Raw genomic sequence first — 21,325 nt, 5'->3', positions numbered from 1 at the left:
ATGAAAATGTCTTTTTAAAAAATAATAAAAATAGTAATATACTAAATAAAGAGTAGAAGCTGTAATTAAAAGTGTTACTTGTTGTTGTAAGTCAAGAGTCAGTAATCTGTGCTTGTGGGCCAAATCTGGCTCACTGCTTGTTTTTATAAATAAAGTTTTATTAGAATGCAGTCATACCCATTAATTTAAGCATTATCTATGGCACTGTTTGCCCTATAACAGCAGAGCTGAGTCGTTGCAACAAAAGCCTGCAAAGCCAAAAATATTATCTGGCCAACCAGATATATTTTCCTCCCGGCCCCTCACTCCCTGCTGTGTTATCTTAACCAACCAGGTAACAGGGTGATCTGATTGATTCTAGTTCAACAGTTAGCAATTGGACATAAATATAGCAAGAGAGTAGTGCTATTACTCTGGGAACACAGTCCCTGAAAGATACCCAAACAAGTGTAGGAACTAGGAATTGAAAGAGCAGAAGAGCAGGTAAAGCTTTCATTGTGTGTCAAGCATTGAGCTTAATGCATCATCTGATGTAATGCAGTTGGTATTATGGCTACCTTATTTTAAAGGTAAAGAAACTGAGGCTTAAAGAACCCAAGATCGCAGAGATAGTGGCAGGGTTAGGAGGGTAGGCTCCCAACTCTTCACCTTACCGTGGAGCCTCCTAGAATAGGGTCTGGCACAGGGGGGGCATTCAGTCACCATATGAGAGCCCATGAGCATGGGATGTGCAGAGCACGGAACATTGATGCCTAGAGGTGAGGCTTAGTTAGGAAAACATGTTTGGCCCAGGACACACACACAGGCAAAGCAGGCCTGGAATCTCCATCACAGGAACAAGTATTTATCCAGGTCATCATGTGAATGGCATGAGTTTTGTCACACTGACCCCGCCCACAGCAGGGCTGCCAGCCCCCCCACTGCGCCTTCACATGGGGCAGAGTGAACACATCCACGGAAAGCTCATCTGTCAGCACCTGGGGAAGATAGTGCAGTGATTAATGAGATGCTGGGCCTAGTCAGCAAGTAAATATTCAGCCTGAGTGCCTGACTTAGAGCCAAGTCCCTTCAGAGGCTCGTTAAATATCAGTTTGTAAGGACAGGGAGGAGGAGGTGCTCTAAGTCCTTACTCGTAATAGACCACCCACCCCAGTGTGCACCGGCGTGAGACTGGCACATGATCTCTAGCCCTTCGACATTCCCCAGCCCCTTCTCAGCGTGCAGAATCAATGCCCAGGCATACACACGTACAACGCACACAAAACTCACACATATCTCCCTTCCGAAGCCTCCCTCACCCTCCTCGGAGCCAGCCTGACTTCAGGTCCTGCTCCCCACGTTATGACGGCCACGCCCATCACCAGGGCTGGCTGAAGGAACTTCCTTTCTCTGCAGCCGTTGGTTTTAAAAAAGGAAGAAAGAAATCAAAATACAGGCCCAGGTTCTGCTGCAGAGCAGAACCTGGCCATCCAGGCACCTTTGCTCTTGGGATGAGTGACAAAGACCAAAGGATAAGGAGGAGGTGACCCTGGGGGAAAAATGACAAGTGACGTTTGCTTCCCAGCCCTGCAAAGCTGGGCACCACGTTTCTCAGAGGTGCCCCATGGCGTTATTGCCCCTGCAAACATAGCCAGTCATGCCTCCCAGTTCCCCTGGAGCAGAGTGCAGCCCAGAAATGTGGTCTATTCCAGACCACAGCCAGGTGACCCGCCTCTGCCTCGGGAATGGCCATGGTTGATGTGAGCTCACACTTTCCCTTTTCAGATTATGACGTGTGTTCCGAGGCGCCCTGTGAACAGCAGTGCACAGATAACTTCGGCCGTGTGCTGTGCACTTGTTACCCGGGATACCGGTATGACCGCGACAGATACCGGAAGCGGGAGAAGCCCTACTGCCTAGGTGTGTTGGCAAAATGCATGTTATTTCCCAGCTCCTGGCATTGTGCCTCGTTCAGAGGAGGCTGTGCTGTGTGGGACGCTCTGCCTCAGTGGGGTCAGCCCACAGGAGCCGTTCCAGCCTTTGATTCCTGCCCTTCCGTCCTGATTCCTGTCACATGCAGTATCCTGGCATCATTCTAGGGGATCGCTTGATTATTGAAACAAATGCTGGCTGAGCAATTCTTCAGGGAGTTAATTCCAGGCTGGACCTCATGTGCAGTGAGGTATATGAGCAAGAGAAAGGAGGTCATTATCAAATGTAAACTAGAGGACTATAAAACAGAACGTAAGTGAGCAGAAACATGAAAACCGAAACGAGAGTGAGCATTCTCTCAGACGAGGACCAGGAAGAGAGGCTGGGGAAGAGGAGTGTCCAGGTGGCAGACAGGGTGGGCGTGAGTCAGGGACCTGAAGCCAGCCGCCCGGACCGCAGCTGAGCAAAATCAGCACCAGCCACCGCCACGGCGTGTTCCCTCCCCCTGCCCTGTGCTCTCTGAGTTTCTGAGTTTCTGGTTTATTGTCCCCTGGGGCCAGGTGTTTCCAAGAGTGGTCAGTCATGGCTAACCTGTCTCAGAAACATCTGGAGTTCTCTCTTTAAAAAAAAAAAAAAAAAAAGATTCCTAGCCTCCCCTCCAGACTCTGGTGGTGGGTGCAGAAATCTGCATTTATACAAATGCCTCTAGGGACTCACTTGCACGGTCAAGGTTGGGAATCAGCTTGAGGATGAATTGAGAAGACTGGCACATGGGGCCAATGGAAAATAAAGGAGCTGTGATGAGCAGGAGCTCAGGACATCACCATTTTTAAAAAGTTCCACATATGAGGTCTCCTGGCCTCTCCTCAGGGGGAGGCGCCCCATGCTGACAAGGAATGGGACTGAGACTACCACGTGGACAGACAAGGGTCCACAGCCTCTCCTACAGAGAGCACAGTACTCCACTCTATGTCCCCGAGGTCCCAGGCACAAGGGCTGTGTGCTATGATACCCTGTCCTTTTCATTTGGGGATCAGCAAAACCGGCTTTCTGCTAGGGTTTCCATCTATTTCTCTCTCTCCTATCTGTCAGCCTCGTCTTCCCTCCTCCAAACAGGGGAGGCAGCTTCATGCTCAGGTGTAGGGCAGGGACACGTGGAGAGAGGTGGGACATGTGAGGAACTGCAGGGGAGGAGCCAGCTGTGACATCTTTGTCTACAGGTAACGTAGTATGTACCGCCAGGGGGAACCTCCAAATGCCCACACTCTCCTGGGCTCATGCAGGGTCGGCCACCGGCAGGCCCCGACGCTCGTCCGGGGCGCAGCTGTCAGCACGCAGGAGTGAGGGCTGGGCCTCTCGGCGGCCACATGTGCACCGTCTGGGCTGTGTCGGGCTCCCACTCACTACCCCCCAGTGTGTTCAGCCAGTGAACAGGAACAGAATTGGGCTCCCTCTCCTCTTCTTGGTGGGAAACAGTTGTGTTTCTACCCTGCTCAGTAGGGGAGCAAGTCTGTGATGTGACCAGTTTGCATGAACCCCGACTGATTACTTGTTTGATGGTCTCACGGCTCATTTCCACAGCTCACGAGGAGTCTGTTAGGGTTGCTGATGAGGCCAAAACTTTGTGGGGAAAACTCTCTCCATCAGACCCATTATAACTATTTTCTTTTAACCAAAGTGGTTTTCCCAGGTACCATCACATCTCTTAACTGGGAAGGAGCCCTTCCTAAGTGACCTTGGGTCACCACGTGCTATTTGGAATGAAAAACCCTCAGCACACTGGGGTCCGTGCAGAAAACTGTTTCTATCCTGCTCACTTTTCAAAGTGCGTCGCCAAAGGCCATATCCTTTTCTCCCCCAAGGAGCCCTGCAGGTGAGAACTTTGAAGGCCTGCGGTGGCCGGCCCCAACCACCTGACTGGGAACCCCCTCACGGATTTGTTTGTAACCATGGTGACACCGCCAGAAGCGCTCCTGTCACTCCCCTTTCTAGCTGCTTGCTTTTGTCCAGGTTTCTCTGGTAGAGGTGTGGCAAAGTGCGCTTTGCAGACACGAACAGAAGGGCCAAACCTCATGTCGCCTGTTGCATCAGAGGTGAATTCTTGGAAACTGAGTGTTGTCTGCGTGTGGTTCAAACCCAGATATCGACGAGTGTGCCACCAGCAACGAGACACTGTGTGCACACATCTGTGTCAACACTGTGGGCAGCTACCGCTGTGAATGCCGGGAGGGCTACATCCAGGAGGACAACGGGAGGACATGCATCAAGGGAGACAAGTACCCCAATGACACTGGTGGGTAGGGCAAGTACAACTATCCCCCTAATTGGGTGGAAGGGTGGGTGGATGAGTAGGTGGATGGGTAGGTGGATGGGTGGATAGATGTATCAATGGGTTGATGGATGTATGGATGGATGAGTGAGTGGGTGGATGGATGGATGGGTGAGTGGGTGGATGGATGGATAGATGGATGGATGGGTGGGTGGATGGATAGATAAACACTAGGAAGGGGCATTTATATGAATAGTAGGTGGGACCTGGGTAAGAGGAGGCAAGGTCTTAAGGTCAAACCTCTGCTAAAGAGACCTGGTGAGAACAATGCCTATTAGCAGCAAGGGCTGTGAGGCGGTGAGCACCTGAGGAAGCCGCTACCAAGCAGAGCTGGTGTGCTCATGGGTAAATCAGTAGAACTTAGTCACATGCTTAGGCCAAACTGCGATGAGCAAAGAAGAGGCCAGAAACACTGTGTTCCCTCAGAGAAAGTGGGCTGAATATAAATACGAAACATTTCCATGTAAGGTAACATGTATATCAGCGCTACTCAAAGTCTAGTCCATGGCCCTGTGCCTGCCAATGAACTGTTTGTTATTTGCTTCTTGATGGAAAGAAAACAGAAGTAGAGAATGTTTAGAAATTTTTATTCCAATTTGACGGAGAAACTTTGTCTAAGTCTAAAGATTTCTGCTGGTATTTTATGCCTAATTTTTCTAGTAATTTATTTTAATTGTATTTTGCAAATACAGTCACAATGAAGTGGAAAATTTTTAAAAGCTGGCCATTCCTCACAGCATTTGAGAGGCTGATTTACATTATGTCAGCCAGATTGAACCGAGCTGTCTGATCGATCGCTCAGGGATATGATCAGCTCGCATATTGGGTTACTTCTTTATTTAAGTTTGGAGAGAAAGGGGACAGGGAAGGAGAAGGGGGACCTGTGTGCTCCTGTATCCAACACTTGCAAGGCCAAGAAGTTGTCATCTTCCAAATCTCAGGGCTCAGGTCTCCTCTGTCACCCTTGGGAGGGGAAAGTATCAGGGACCCACTCAGTGGGGGGCGGCCTGGGGCCGGGCCTGGGCCATCGGTGGGAGGAGAGGGAGCAAAGCCCAGGTACCAAGAAATGCAGGGAGAGGAGAGGCCAGAGCTGGGCATTCAGGAGCCAGCCATTGATTTGGGGGCGGGGGTGTAGCCTGAGATTCAGAAAGTGGCAGAAGGCAGTTGCCATCAGCTCAGGACAGCCCACAGCTGGGGACCAGCTGCCTCCCACAGGAAAAACTGCAAAGCAAAATGATGAGGGACAAGTGGCCCGAGTCATGAGGAAGCCACCACATAGTAGAAGTAGAGGCAAAATATCTGTTTGGAGCCGGCTCAGAATTGGGTAATTTAGGATAATGTGAATGAATCAGAGGGCCCTGTGAAAACTATTTAAAGCCTGAAGCATGTGGAGCCCACATGCCCCGAGGTGCTTAAAGCAGGGGTCGGTTGAGGAGAAAAACTGTTTGCAGATTGTTCCCTCATGGAGGAGGTGGGGGCGGGGGGTGCCGGATGTGTAACTTAACTCTTAGGTTGTGTCCTATATTAAAAGGAAGAATCTCATTGAAAAACGAGGTGCAGCCTTTTAGCCACTGAGAGACATATCAATGTGTGGGCCAAATTAAGAATTAGCAACAAGAGGCCTGGCCAGGTGGCTCAGTTCACTGCAGCATGGTCCCACACACCAAAAGGCTGTGGGTTCAATCCCTGGTCAGGGCACGTACGAGAGGCAACTGACCCATGTTTCTCTCTCACAAGGACGTTTCTTTCTCTCTCCCCCCACACCCTTCCTCTCTCTCTAAAATCAATAAATATATCCTTAGGTGAGGATTTAAAAAAAAAGAATTAGCAACAGGAGAGCAGCTTTCTCATTTCTCACTTTGGAATTGGATTTCCAGCTGTGCTCTGGGCCAGGAAGCCAGTGGGCTGTCGGCAGCTGAGCCCAGCACCTCCGGTGTCTCTGTGCTTCATGTTTATATTCAGGTGAAATCCCATCTCCATGGGCGTGAAGGGCAGTGGTGAGCAATCCTCAGAAATAGTGACAGATTCTCATTGCTGAGTGTCAGGGTGGCACTGGACGGTAGGGATCGCCAAATAATAAAACCTCGTCCTGCCCACAGGCCGCTCCCACCTGGTGCCCACGGGCCTGCTCTTAACTAGCAGGGACCGTGTACAGAGACCAGGGCGGGGTTTTATCAGCGGAATTTACTGGTCCTTTGATCTCGGGTGGCCTCCTCCCCTCGCAGTAATACTTGGGTTCTGCCACCGCATGCCTCTTCAGTCCCATCCATTTTCCTGCTCTGCGGTTCCCTAGGGATGATCCTGAACAGCGACAAGGCAGCCTTGGTGGCACTCACTGCCTGCCTCGTGTTGGGCAGTGTGGACCCAGGGAAGGGCCCAGCCACTGGGGAGCGGCTCAGGAAGGCCTCACTGTGTCCATGACATGAGTAGCCTGTGGTGCTCAGTCTGCCCTGAGACCAGATTCCTGTTTCCTTTCCTAAGAAATGAATTGTACTTCGTAAAAATTTCCCAAACACACAAAAAGTGTCCGTACAAGGGATCAAGAGTTTTATTGAAGAGATGACCAGCTTGATGACCAGTGTGGCTGCTGTAGCTGATAATTCAGTAAAAAACCTGAGCTGTCATAATTATAAGGGATATATATTTGCAACTTTTTTTGTACCTTTTCTAATGTTACTTCATGTAAAGGCGTATTTTATCTCAACCATTTATGGCAGCATTTCTCCACATTGCGTTCTACAGAACTGTGGGGTCCTGTGGGTGTTGCTAAGCCTTTCTTCCTGTAGAAGCTTCTGTGGTCAGATGTTTGGGGAGGAAGGTGTTAAAAAGAACCCTTACTTCTTAAGGATTCATGATATGAGTGTAGTGAAAGTCTGAGAGAGATTACCATTTTTGGAAAAAAAAAAAAAACTTGTTAATTTTGATTAAATCTGAACTTCCTCAAATTAGTTTCTTAAGAAACACCTATAAACATCTCCCAGATGATGGTGTCCTGAGAACTAGAGTTTGGAAATTTCTAACTTATTAGCATCAAAACTCTGCACGCTGGGGCTGAACTTGGTAGGTCATCTGGTCAACCTGCAGGAAAGGATGCTTTCAGACACAGCCACATGGTCCAGAGGGAAGCCATTTGCCACAGACAGCAGAGCACCTGATGAACAAAACAGGACGAAACTCCTCCATCCTGCCGTTCCGAGAGACCGGATGTTCCTGTTTACAGGGACTGAGCAGGGACTGTCCTTCTGTTTAATGGGAAAGGACTGTCTCAGGGCTCTACTGCTGAGCTTTACTGAAACAAAGTCATTGCACAGATTCGCCTTGGGCGCTAATTCTCCCCACCTCCCCCCACCCTGCCTGCCCCCTCTAAATATAACAGCCTCAAATAATTTTTTAAAATGCCACTGTCTGCTGTACCACACTCCCCTGCCACCAGCAGCAGCATTATAAAAGAACACAGTATTTCATGTTTAATAACTGGTCTCTATGGATTTTACCACATATGCACAAAGGACTTAGCATTTGGTTTTAGTGTTTTACTAAGGAAAACATTCCAACACCAGTTGCCAAGGAAATCAGGGAGTTACAGGCTGAGAGGAGTAATTCATACACGAAATTATGAGAAAGGACAGCCACGTTGTATGCCCTGAATGTGAAAGTCTTGACTCAAGTGATGGGCCACTGAGAAGGCGAGGGGCTGGCTTTGATGGCTCTGGCCACAAAAAAAAAACAAAACAAAAAACAAACAAACAAACAAACAAAAACAGTGCCCCGGATGCATTTCTTTGAGAGCAGTGATGATCCAGAAAGTTCCTTGGCTTAGAAGCAGGGGTGTCCAACTCACAGCCCATGGGCCGCATGTGGCCCAGGATGGCTATGAATGCAGCCCAACACAAAATCATAAATGTACTTATTACATTATTTGTCTCCATTAGCGTTTTTATATTTAATGTGTGGCCCAGGACAAGTGTTCTCCCAGCGTGGCCCAGAGACACTGAAAGGTCGGATGCCCCTGAGGGGTTAGCAGAGCTGGCAGCTGCTTCAGCATGAACGAGCTGAGTGTCCCTGGGTGGGTTTCCGGGCCTCAGGTTCCTCCCCTGCAGACAGGAGAGTTGGATGAGGGGAGCAGGGAAGACCCTTTTCCCCTTGCAAATATTTTTGTGCAATTTGGTGTGATGTAGCTTAAGTAAAAGTAACATGAGCCCTGCCAGCCCTGTGAGTCCCCGTGTGGGCACTTCTTTGTCCTTCATCTCAGCAAGTGCCCAGACTGCAAGACACCCAGCTTTAACATCACAACAGAGAACTTAGTCAGTCTAAAGGCTGAAGAACCAGCATGCAGCTATTCAGCAAGTCAGGGGCCAGACGAGCCTTGCGTCTGGAACATCAGGGGCAGCTAAGTGGTTTCATGTGTTTTGGACTAATTAATAAGCCAAATATTTCATCACAGTCTTTTTCTTTTTTTTCCGGATGAGGAGCTAATGATTATTATTAAGTAAACACCTCTTTTTCCTCTTGTTTTTTTTTTTTAAACTTTGCATAGCCCAATGTCTGTAACGTTACAGTCAGAAGAGTTTAAAATTGAGCCCAGCCCCAGCTCCTTGTTCGGAGCAGGCTGGGAGCCACGGGGGGCGGCCCCCCCACGCCGCCATCCCAGAGCTGCCTCTGATCACTGAAAGGTCGCCCCGCACACGCGGGCATGGTGACTGGTCTGGCTCGAGCGGTCACTTTGATTCTCTCTTTGAGAATGTGTAGTTGGAGCCAGTTTAGCCGCTCCAGGGAGTCTTTGTAGCCCCCAATGAGGAGACAAATTAAGGACATGTTGGCTCCATAGTAATTAGCTTACAGATCTCTATTTTTCAACTTTTGTTTACTTTCTGATAAAGTGACCGCGACCCCCAGTGTCACTTATCACAGTTCAAAGTGTCAGCGAAGGCCAGGTGTTTCATACAACTTCCCAGCGCCACTAATCCATAGATCAGGGGTTCTCAACCTGGGAGCTTTAAAAAATGACACTGTCCCCCTGCTGTGACTCCCGCATGGGTGGGGCGCAGCACCGGCGGTGGGGTTTGTAAAAGCCCACCACGTCGCTGTGCTGTGCCGCCAGGGTGGCGAGCTCCGGCCTGGGCACAAAGCTGCACCATCAGCTTTAAAAACAAACACACTTTGTTCATTTGTGACACTGCTCATGTGAAATATGTTGGGAACATTCTTTAGTTTTTCTAGGTTTATTAATTATTCCTAGTATGGTATGTAAGGAATTCTATTTCTAATGCTTAGGGTATGTGTATACACGGCCCAGCATCTGTAAAAATTAGAGCTATCTGCCCCCATGTGGCTAATTGATAATATTGCACCTTTTAAGATCCGAATAAGTTGGAGCAAGATGGTGTGATACCTTAACACCGGCATGACAGAGACGCTCAAGGGCTACATCGAGAGAACTGAAAACAAAGTGTAAGATGTCTACCCAGATTTCTAAAGGAATTACTAATGGAGCATACGCAGGGTTATTTTAGCTCCACATCTGACAGTACTGTAGACAAACTGCAGCGTAGATGAGCCCCAATTAGGAATAGATCGCATGCGCCAATCTGCACACACAATGATTTATCTTCAAATCCTCTGAGAGCTCTTTCCAAAGGAAGAGCATGGCATCTGTAATTTTGTAGATAAGTTTTAAAAGATACCAACGATAACAATCATTAACATTCAGGGTGCGCCTGTCCCATGGAGCATTAACGTTCGCTAGGCATTGCCATGGGAACTTGCAGGTGTTATTGACCTCTCGCAGCAACCCCAGATGTGAAGTGCCATTGTCCTTTTTACATTTCAAAGAAGGTTGCTCACAGAAGCTGACTTCCAATCTGAAAGGCCCTAAGTGGCAACATCAGGATTCAGTCAGTCCCGATCATCAGACTCTGAGGACCAGGGCCTGTACTCTTTGCTACTTTGTTACTCTGTCTGTGGAAGCTCCACAAGTCTTTGGAACAAAGTTCGCCTTGATCTCTGCTCCGATCATTTCACAAAGGGTTGGAAAACAGGCCAGGCATCTTCAGGTCAAAGGCTGCTCAGCAGAGCTGCCTCCCTGGAGCAGTGAATGTGCTTCCCAGGCACGGGGAGGGCTTTGCTGGAATACTGCGCTGGGCCCGCTCCCAGGATTTTGGATTTTGGAGGACAGGCGCCCTGTCACTGTGGTGCTGCTGCTGCTGCTGCTGGTCTGGCGAGCACGCCTGGGAACCACTGCCCTGGGGCCAGCCTGGCAGATAGTTCTCGAGTGTTCTGAGCAGAGCTCTCAGCAGCGGGCTGGCTCCCTGGGCCCCCCGCCCCCCAGTGCCCGGGGTTCAACCTCAGCAACCAGCACTCTGGGAGACCAAAGTTACTTTCCTTATCTGCAAAGGAGATTGGACTAAAGATACATTCCTTCTAACTCCCCATGATATAAACGAAATAGAGTCTAGAAGCTGATAAAGAGGCTTACTCTTATGAAAATATCAAATTGCCGTAATTACACCAATACTTGGAAAGTTGAACCGAGTGGACGAAAGTAGAAATGAAAAGACGGGCTTATAACCTTGTTTGTAATGGCCTGACTGTGCTGGCAGGGCTAGTTGTGTAAAAGGAAGGCCAATCACCAATCATTAAACAGGTATCCCCGTTTATTTTGCATTCCCAGGGCCTCACACAATAGCCAATGCTCCAGAGATGGGTAGGAGGGAGAGAAGTGAATGGGTGAATGGGTGAATGGGTGGATGGACAGACAGACGCATAAATGGGAGAGAGAGAGAGAGAAGTGGGTGGGCAAATGGGATGGATAGGTTGCGGGAGGGGACTGTTCAGGGGCCAGCAGATGGGACGCCATGGATGATGGCACTTGGGAGAGGTCAGTGTATCCAGCTGGCCTTCAGCAGTGACAGACCTGGCACTGGGGTCGTCTGTTTTTGCCAGGACCCACCATTCTCTACCATGAGCACAAAGTTGGTTAAAGCTTCAGTCATTTACCACCGAGTATGATCTTGCATGGAAATGCCCTGGTGTCTGTTACATGGGAGACTGAGCTAAATAACTCTAGTTTGCCTCAGAGGAGTTCGAGCCCCACAGGCAAGGAGGGGTGTACATCGGGACATTAAACGGGGGTGAGGAGCCCGGAGAAAATTGTGTGATCCGTGGGAAGGAAAGGCATGGGACTCGGGTTCAGGAAACCTCCGTTGGAAACCCACATCGGCTGTTACCTCGCTAGTGACTTTCAGAAAGGGCGGCTTAAAGGACAGAAGTGTATTGTCCCAGTTTTGGAGGTTGTGAGTTCGGGATCAGCGTGTTGGTGGGGTCAGCTCCTTCTGAGGGGTGTGAAGGAGAGTCTGTTCTGTGTCTCTCCCCTGAATCCTGGGGGTTCGCAGAAATCTCTGGTGTCCCTTGGCTTCTGTTGCGTTGCCCTGACCTCTACCTTCATCTTCGCGTGGCGGTCTTCCTGGGTGCGTGGGTCCAAATATCCCCGTTTTTATACGGACACCGGTCCTATTTGATTACATGCCCCTTTATTCCAGTCTGGCATCATCTTAATGATATCTGCAATGACCCTGTTTTCAAGTAAGGTCACAGGCTGAGGCACCGGGGGTTAGGGTTTCAACATGTAAATGGGAGGGGGCAGGGACAATTCAACATCAAACACCCTTTCGCGCAGACATTTTTTGAGCATTCACTATGTGAGCTACCAAGAAGCAACCCCAGCTCTTAGGTGGCTCCCGCTCTGGCACCAGTACCCGCTTCCTCAGGGAGGCCTGGAACTCTCACCGTCTGAGTGGGACATGTGGCAAGCGCCCCCGGTCTCAGAGGAAAGCAGCGTCTCCGTACACACAGAGGCAGCTTTGTGGAACGCTTGAGCTGGGTCCTGCTGGTTGGTGCGGCTCCACGAACGGAGGCTGCAGAGAGGGCTTCCCAGAAGAGAAAAGCACATGGGCCAAGAGGCACAGGAAAGGACCTGGCAAAGGCCTTACTCTACTGTGCCCGAGCTCCATTCCAGATGGCGGTGTTATCTGTCACGCTGCCCTGACCACCCTAACAAAACGCCCACGCCCCCATCACCCCGCTCTGGGCCCACAGCACTGCCCCCTTCTGCGCGGCCCTGGTGGTCTGCACCTGCTCATCGGTCCCAAGGTGACCTCCGCGTCTTGTCCCCCAGTACTCAGGTATCTGGCTGCAGCCCACTCCAGCGTCAATAGGATGGCGGCTGTGTGACTTCCTGCCCAAGTCACCCTTTAATGCACCCATTTTTCCTTTAGCAAAATACACCTCTACAAAAAGCCCTGGAGCTCCCTGCACTCTATAAGGTGGCATCGGGACCCTTCCTGGTGGGCGGCTGCTGTCACTTCCCAGGCCTGTGCCCTTGGCCCCGGGAGGGTGTGTCCAGAGTGCCTGGCACACTTTCCACCCCAGCTTCGCATGTCCATGGAGGTCAGTGTCCAGCCCTGATCTGTGACCCCCACCCGGCCTGGCCTCTGCCTTTGATCAGCGGGGTGATCAGAGGTGACAAGAACCAGCTCCGTGAGCCCTGCATGGGGAAAGTTATCCCGCTGCCTGAGCATAGGGATAATTTACGGCGTGTGAACATCGGCCCTTGGAGGGGAATGTCAGTCATGTTATGTTGATGCAGCCGGTCTCCCAGAAAGGTCCTGATGAAAGGGCCAGGGTTCACATTTTCCCACATGAAAGAGAAAGAGAGAAGGCTGCTTAAATGGGAACAGCTGAGCCCGAAACAGAGTGGGGCCCCGCCTCCTTGCTCCCTGACCCAGGGCGCGCTGTCAGTGCCCCGAGAACCATAAAATCCCCGCCACGGCCCCCCGTCCGCCAGTCGGCCCAGGGCTGCCTTTCCTGATGCAGCCTCTGCGGGGCTGGATGTCCCCCAGCCTCCCAGATGGCCGACCAGCGCCGTCTCCTCTCAGGGCACGAGGAGAAGTCTGAGAATGCGGTGAGAGCCAGCACTTGCTGCGCTTCGTGCAAGGAGTTCCACCAGATGAAGCAGACGGTGCTGCAGCTGAAGCAAAAGGTACGGACCCGGAGGGTGAGAAACGATCCCAAAATAGGAGGACGTGGCAGAGGTAAGGTGGAAGAATGTTGAGAAACCAGAAAAGAAATCTTTGACCTCGTTGAGCATTCACGGAGGCCGGAGCCAACTAGGCTTAGGCTGGAACGATTTGCCCACCAGCCTCACAGCTGGCGGAACTCAGTGAAGCAGCGGAGGGACTAGGTGAGTATTAAAATAGACCCCTAGGGAGGGGGCGTTTTTAAAGGTGCCTGTTAAAATGTGGTGAACCCCGACCTGAAGTTGTGCCAAGCTGACTTTCAGGCTACATAAGATTTTTTAATGTAATCTTTATTGTATTTCTTCAATATAATTTTGTAAAATTTTTGTATTGTTCAATTATAGTTGTCCCCATTTCCCCCCGCCCATTCCTCTCCCCTGCCCTACCCACCCTCCCACCTCCCACATTCAATCCTCCCCCCTGGCTATCCTTGTCTATGGGTCCTTTATACATGTTCCTTGGCTAAGATTTTAATTGATGGTCCCCTCTGCTGGATTCTGTGTACCGGTCACAGGGGGACAGAGCGCCTTACCTCTCTCAGAGAAGCGCCAGGTCTTCTCGAAGATGGAGGAAGGCAGCGGGCGGCCAGGAGTCTCCAAGCTCACGGACCCTCCAGGCTGTCCTTACCCCTGGTTTTCATTCTACCTAAAGGGCCCCCAAGCTTCCTAGGAGTGCACATATACAAGTGTGGGGCGTGCCGAGGGGCTCTTTGGAAAACAGTATTGATGCTTTGAAGTTCCAGGCTGGGGAGCCAGCCTCCCAGGCCAAACTAGGTCACCTGGGGCCCTGAGCAGTTGGCTGGCTGGCTCGGGTGATGGGGTGTTATCATGAAAAGGCTTCGCAGCCACCGCAGAAAACACTGCGTGAAGAATCTGCCGGCAGCGGGGACTTCGCTCCCTGACCAAGGCTCCTCTTCTCTCTCTCTGTTTGCAGATTGCCCTGTTCCCCAACAGTGCCGCCGACCTGGACAAGTACATCACTGACAACAAGGTGCTGGCCTCCAACGCCTACCTGCCGGGACCTCCTGGCCTGCCTGGGGGCCAGGGCCCTCCCGGTGAGTGTGGGCAGGGCATCGGAGGGTGGTAGTCACCAGCCAGGGCCTTCCCAGAGCGCGCGTTCAGTGGGGGCCAGGCGGAGCTGTGCCGCTGCTGTGGGGCAGGGAGCAGGGGCAGGAATCCGGGGAGGGCCCACACCTACGCGGAGAGAGGGACTTGGGAAACAGGGTCCCCAAGCCTGGAAACCCTCACAGCCAGTGGTCGCTTGGGAGACAAAGGTCAGTGTCCTGCGCTTGGATAAGATTCTTAGGAATCATGTTAAGTTGCAGAGAAACAGGAGGGAAACTATGTTTTAACAGGACTATATGCAAAAATTGGCTGGGATCATGAGCCCCCGCGGACTCTAACCGCGCAGGGCCAGCCTGGTTTCCCCTGTTCCCAGGCCTGCCTCCTCCTCCTGATTATCTGTGAACAGATTTGCATCAATATTTGTTCACATATATTCTTTTTCTTTATAAGCCAACCCTACTGAGATATAATTATACACAATAACATTATCCATTTAAATGACAACTTCTGACACAGGTATACATCCTAGATCAAGCACTCACTAACCACCACCCTGTACCTGTATCTACATCAAGATACAGAACATTTCCATTTCCCAGGAACAGGCCCTCATGCTTGTTTGCAATCTGGTCCCCACCCCCGCTCCAAGCAACCACTGACTTTCTTTCTATTGCTACAGTTGTGTCTGGTCTCGAACTGCATAGCAATGAACTTCATCGTGTGTATTTTTTGTCTGGCTTTGTTCATTTGCTATACTGTTTTGGAGATTCACCCTTATTACTTTGAAGAAATTGTCAAATGTTCTATCATTCCATCAGGATAAATGCAATGAGAACTTTAAAAATTAGTTACAAAATGTTATATTTTATATCTTACAAATATAAAAGATATTTTACATTTTTATGATTCCCTCCACAGACAGATAGAGGGATGGATTCTTTTTCACAACCGGAAAGGAAATGATAGGAATGTTAGCAAATGATTCTAAAACATGGAGGGCTTTATCGCTGCTTATCATTGCTTAGCAGTGCGCTAGGTGTTGCGAGTGACCTCCCAACATGCTAATCGGGAAGACAAGACACACAGAGCAAAAGCAAATAGGGTCAAACAGTATCTGCGCGTTCCCGTTTCAGTGCTCAGTGCTTCCTGCTATGGAGCTTAAAGCAGGAAGAGACCACCATAGCCTGCCCCGACCGGGGCCTTGGGGTTTGAGCCAGACGTGAAAGAAAGACTGGTGGGATCTATCCAAACAGGGAGGACACAGGTAGATTTTGGTTTGGAAGGTCCAAAGGAACAAAGGCTCAAAATTCTTCTCAGGCTATTTATGGGTTTTCCTCTCTACTTACTTCTCAATCTCCTGGTTTCCATCAAACACAGGTGGTCTGGGTCTCAGTCTGTACAGAGAACAAGAACTAGCCCAGGACTTTGGTTTAGCCTCTTGTCCCTTCCCTTGTCCTGAAGTACTCTGGGTCACAGTGGGGTTGTCTCCAGGATATGCCTCACAAAGGAAGCTTCTCGCTGCTCTGAGTAGACTTGGCTCTCTTCCTACACGTTGCTTCGTTCCTAGCACAGCGTTCTCCACCCTTCTCCAAGAGGACGCGCCTACTCTGCTAACCTGCAGGAAGTTGTCTCCAGGCTGGACCACTTATCCCTCCCACAAGGACAAGCTGCCAGCAAGGGTGTCTTTCATTGGCTGCCTTCCTTCCTGATAAATGACTGGCCAACTTTCTTTCCAGTCTGCCCTGTGGTGTCCAACATGGTTTGAGCTGTCCAGGGTCCTTGATGGAGCAGGAAGTGATTGGGGGCCAGCCTGAGCACTGGACTCTGCCCTTGCGCTCTCCTCCTGGCCTGCTTCTTTCTCTGCACTTCTAATAGCAGCCCTTCATTGAGCGGTGTTAGGGCAGCTAGAGAAATAACAAGGTTTCTCTTTCCCTTAACTAGAAGTCCAGTCCCCGGGCCTCTGATTGGTTGGGGCACCAACACAGGAAGCTATATTAAGTTGGGATCCTTTGGCTTTGGAGGTGAGGGGTGGCGGCTGCTCTCTGGCCCCCACTGTTGTGTGTAAGGTGATGCCATTTGCGCATGAAAGCCCCATTCTTTAAAGGCGTTGGACGTACAGTGATCTCTGAAGGTCACTGATTATTAAGACTTTGTCCCTGGCCTGTCCTCGTGCTGTTAGAGGTAACGCATTTAGTTACAGGAGGCATCTGGTCTCCTTTCCAGTAAGTTCTGCAGGATGCACCTGGAACCAGCGTTGAGGGCAGGGGTGTGAAACAGGTTTGAATGGCATATCGACTGCCTTCGGCTTTGGCTTAATTATTCAAGAAAAGCCTAACAGGCTTTTTTAGTACTTTTACATGTGAGGTACTCTGCGGAGTGATGCATGTAGGTATCTAAAACCTCATTTAATACTCACAGCCACTCGGTAAGGTAGATTTTTATCAGCCCAGCTTTTCAGATAAGAAACAAAGGATGAAAGAGGGCAAGTAGCTCGTTCAGGAACTAGAACGAGGTCTCAGATGCTGAAACTTAGACTCTTGACCACTGTCCAGATGTGGTAACACCGCCCTGCTATGACCGAGGGGATACAGAGGAACCGACAGTTATAAGAGAAGTGGAGTAGGTATAATGTACAGGAACTGGTCACCAATTGGATAAGGGGGGATGTGGAAGAGGGGAATTCTTTAGGAAGGCCTACTAGATTCTGGCTTGAGTGGATGAGTGACTGGTGGTTTATGAATAGTGAAGAAGATGCGGAAGTCAAGTTAGATCATAGTAAGTTTTAAATGCCAAGGGGACATCCCAGTGGATGTGTCTGAAGGCAAAGGGCGCAGCGCGCAGCGAATCGGCTACACGGGCTGGCAGATTCTTGGGAGCCTGTGCCCTGGTCTCCCCCGCAGGATGAGGCGCTCATGAGCTGTTCTTTGATTACAGGCTCGCCGGGACCGAAGGGCAGCCCAGGCTTCCCCGGTGTGCCGGGCCCTCCAGGGCAGCCGGGCCCGCGGGGCTCCATGGGGCCCATGGGACCATCTCCTGACCTGTCCCACATTAAGCAAGGCCGGAGGGGCCCTGTGGTCAGTATTTGCTCAGAGACCCACTTAACTGTTCTTGTCCCCAGGTCTTTCCTTACATTAAACCGGATCCCTTTGTCTTGCAGGGCCCGCCGGGTGCCCCAGGAAGGGATGGCTCTAAGGTCAGTCTAACGAGTGGTCCTCTGAAGCCTACGGTTGGTTCCTCAGTCTCTGAAAAGCTCTAGCACTGTTTACTGTCCCCATTGTGCATGGTAAAACTGAGACACAGATACACTCCCTCCCACCCCAGAAAAATCTAAAAAGCCATTTCCTTAAAATATGAAACACCCATAATAACAAAACCACCACCAAAATCATTCCTGAGAGAAGTTACTCCTGCAAATCTGAAACAAAGCCCTGTGTGGTCCTAGTAGTATGTCTTTCCCTTTAGCCACTGTTCTCCCATAGGGCAGTTTTGTGTGTGACATGTTCAAGTCCACAACAGGAGACGTTCCATTCTGCGTAGATGGGGGTGGTTTCACATTGAGGGCTGCCTGCTACTTCCCTCACAGGGTCCGTGTGCAATACTTTAGAAAGCTCCTAAATTATTCCACACGCGGCCTGGAAATACAAGCATTCCTCTTGTCACATCTGGTTTGAAAATGTATGACCTAGGGGTTACATCTGAAGGAGAGACACTTGACCCAGGCAGCTCTGTTCAGATAAGTGGTCCCATGAGTCCAGCGTAAGCTGACATTTGCTTCCGACGGAAAATACTTGTTGTTTTGGGCAGGGACATGGTCGTGGTGGGTGTGTAAATTGAGACTGTGGTGGCGGTGTGCATATGGTCCAGAAAGCTAACCTTGACCTTTCTGCCTTTAGGGAGAGAGAGGAGCCCCTGGACCCAGAGGGTCTCCGGTAAGTAGCGCCCCCATGAGAATGTTCTCAGGCTACAGCTCAGAGAAGCCTGCAAGTGGCTCTCAGCAAAGCCGGCTCCTCCCAGCCGTCACCAGCCCACCCAAACAGAGCAAGGGGGTTAGGAAGAAAGCCATAGAGGCCCTCCGCAGCTGCTTGGAATTTATCTTGAAAATTTGTTTTCTATCACTTTTTCTTTTATCATGGCTAATCTTTATTAGAAATGTCTTAAGATTCAAAACCTCAGTATGCCATGAGTCTGTTTCCAGGTATGTTATAAAATACCTGAAGAGACCATGGGGAAAAAAAGAAAAAAAAACAACTCTATGGACCTACGCCCTAACTCCGAAGGCTTAAGAATTTAGCCGCTGCCACAGCTGTAGCAGGGCAGTTGACCATCCCCCGCAGGCAGTACGGAGTGAGGCAAGGTGGCTGGGGCCACTGAGAAGAAATTAGCTAGAGAGATGTGTGGTGCCTGGGAGATTAACAATATCAGTAGTATCCAAAAGCACAGAAAAGTCAGCAACTCCATTGCTTTTGAAGAGGTCGCTGTCGTTTCTGAAGACAAAGAGCTTCAGCATTAGAGGTAGGAGGTCTGGGTTCCCGTCTCAGCTCTTCCAACTGCCAGCTCTCTGATCGCGGCCACGTCACAGAGCAGCCCTGGGCACCCATTCCCTGGCCTGTGTGGTACCAAGGGGGATCTGACCTGCCACGCGTCAGTGAACGTCCAGTAAAGTCAGAACACCACGCATCACTAAGTACCTCAGATCGGAGCTGCTCCTTCCCGCCAGCAGCATAGGTCCCCTCAACTCCACTTAGGTTACAGCCACAGTCAAGCACCCCGATAAACAATCTAATAATTTTGTTTTTAAAAGACCACATTTTTGAGCATTTGCTATGGTCTGAGCCCTTTGCATGTATTAACTCATTTAAATACTCCCTTGGAAGCCTATAAAACCCAGTGAAGTTTAGCCTATTATCCCCTTTTAATAGACAGGGAGGTGGAAACCCAAAGTAATTAAGTAACTTGCCCAGGACCAGCTAGCAAGTGGCAAAGCTGAGATTCAAGCCCAACAGAACGCCAAGCCCTGAACCCCTACTCTGAGCCTCCATAGTATCTTCAGGTTTCTTTGGAAAGTGGCCTGGGAAGGTTCTCCTGTCCTTTCATTCTACCAGACTGGATGCAGCCTAGAATTGGGAGGAAAGAGAGGAGACTATGTCATACAGAAGACGAGGGAACCAGAAGGCAGTGGGGAGAGTCCCTTGGGCCACGATAATAGCCCCGTGTTTTCTCCATGTGGGACCCAGAATTATAGACTAAGTCCTTGCCAGCCTGCAGCAGGCACAGCAAGTGATGGAACCACGGAAGCCGTCACTCTGTGAGGGGCTGAGTGGGTGGTGGTCTGGCTTTGACTCCTCTCGTGCGCACAGGGCCCCCCGGGTTCTTTCGACTTCCTGCTGCTGATCCTGGCCGACATCCGCAACGACATCACTGAGCTGCAGGAGAAGGTGTTCAGGCCCCAGGCACGCCCTCCAGCAGACGACCTCCCTCTAGCTCAGGAATTCTCCAACTATCCAGAAACCATGGACTTTGGCTCCGGAGATGACTCCATGGAAAGAACTGAGGCAAGAGACCTGGGGGCCCCCAGAGACTTTTACCCTTAGCACGTGCCAACAGCTTCATGGCAAAGGAAGAGGAGAGCTTTCATACCCGCAGTTAAATCATCTAAAGAAAAGACCAAAAACAAAAAAACCACCCACCACTGGAGACCTGGACAAGATACATTATTTTCTTTACTCCTTTCCTGCCTTCTACCTGCTTCTTGTTTGCTCTCTGCTAGACAGTGCTAGACATGAGGGAGTAAAGGAATGATTTATATGCCTCCCCCTGAGAGCATGTAGGGTGGTTGACATTGGAACTTCTCCCCTATTTATTTATTTCTTTTAAGAACTTCTGACTTTCTGGATTAAGCACTCTCACAGTATCTTAGATTTGACAGAATCAGAAGGAAAAGTGGCGAGGTGAGCTCAAAGAAATGTGAGGTTACTTATAAAAAGAATTAGATGCATGGCCCAAAGAGGCTTTTACTCCTCAGTATAAAAACAAGGCCTCTTCAATGAAAAGGGGGAGACGCGAATGTATATTTCCTTTGGTGGATGATTCTTTTTCTTTGTTGATCTAATAGAGTTTAAATATTTAGCCTCTTGTCCAACTTCATTTCCCAATGTTGATTAAGGATAGGAGTTCAGAAGGAGTGGAGATTATTAATCAAAACATGTACTGTCATATAGGTTGGCACATTCTAAATTCAAAAATGACCATTAAGCGTCCGTGTGGCTCTTATCTCTCAGTATCCTATCCAGAAAAGGAAGATACTGTAGGTTGAGGACTAAGTCTTCTTTTCCAAAAAGAAAACTGAATCAAGGACCCTGATTCACCTTAGAACAACGGGCTCCTGGCTTGCCAGGACATTTTAAAGCTATTGGATTGAATGCGTGGACTTATTCAGTAAATCACAGATTCTTGGTTGTACGAGGGTGGCTGACCCTCAGAGAGAGGAGCAGAAGTTCCCAGGCTCTGACTGGGTGCCCAGAGGGGTCATTAGGCAATGATTCCGGTTGGATCAAAGTACAGTGGAGCGCAGGGCTGGGAGGAGGTGGCTGGCTTGGATTGTTGGCCAAGGGGAAGGGGAACCTCGGGCTGGGACCCCCACTCACAGGCAGAAGCAAGTAAATTTGCTCTCATAGAGAATTAGAAGTCCTCATCTGGGGCCAGCCAAGCTTGCCAACAGAGAGAATTATATCCACTATTGAAAGTTTGCCTAGATGTGGAGGAAGAAAAACAAGTTTTCCTTGTTTGGCAGAAATTTCCTTCCCACACGTCCTATTTTTCTTCAATTGTCCAACATGTAGTTCAAGGTCCAGTTCTTGCGGGCCTTCCCCTCGGTTTCCCTCTCCCAGCAAATATGAGAAGCCGTTGGGAAAGGGACATGTTCCCCAGCCCCCCACTCAGTCCATGTT

The 21,325-nt window shown here is 50.0% G+C and overlaps 1 protein-coding gene across 1 annotated transcript in view; it reads left to right on the top strand.

The window, feature by feature from the left end:
* CCBE1 (collagen and calcium binding EGF domains 1) overlaps positions 1-20,983 on the top strand; it is a 177,966-nt gene extending 156,983 nt beyond the window's left edge. Inside the window, exons 4-11 of the mRNA XM_054583751.1 lie at positions 1,765-1,899; positions 4,052-4,204; positions 13,174-13,277; positions 14,248-14,368; positions 17,313-17,452; positions 17,536-17,571; positions 18,272-18,307; positions 19,736-20,983. Of these exons, the coding sequence (XP_054439726.1) occupies positions 1,765-1,899; positions 4,052-4,204; positions 13,174-13,277; positions 14,248-14,368; positions 17,313-17,452; positions 17,536-17,571; positions 18,272-18,307; positions 19,736-19,969 (959 nt within the window). The 3' untranslated portion in view covers positions 19,970-20,983. The remainder of the gene's footprint in view (positions 1-1,764; positions 1,900-4,051; positions 4,205-13,173; positions 13,278-14,247; positions 14,369-17,312; positions 17,453-17,535; positions 17,572-18,271; positions 18,308-19,735) is intronic.
* The last annotated feature ends 342 nt before the right edge of the window (positions 20,984-21,325 follow it).

Source organism: Pteronotus mesoamericanus, unplaced genomic scaffold, assembly GCF_021234165.1.
Source record: "Pteronotus mesoamericanus isolate MK-2021 breed Mesoamerican mustached bat unplaced genomic scaffold, CSHL_Meso_final contig_74, whole genome shotgun sequence".
Taxonomy (NCBI): domain Eukaryota; kingdom Metazoa; phylum Chordata; class Mammalia; order Chiroptera; family Mormoopidae; genus Pteronotus; species Pteronotus mesoamericanus.
Note: the sequence above shows the minus strand (reverse complement) of the source record. Positions and strands in the feature narration are given on the sequence as shown.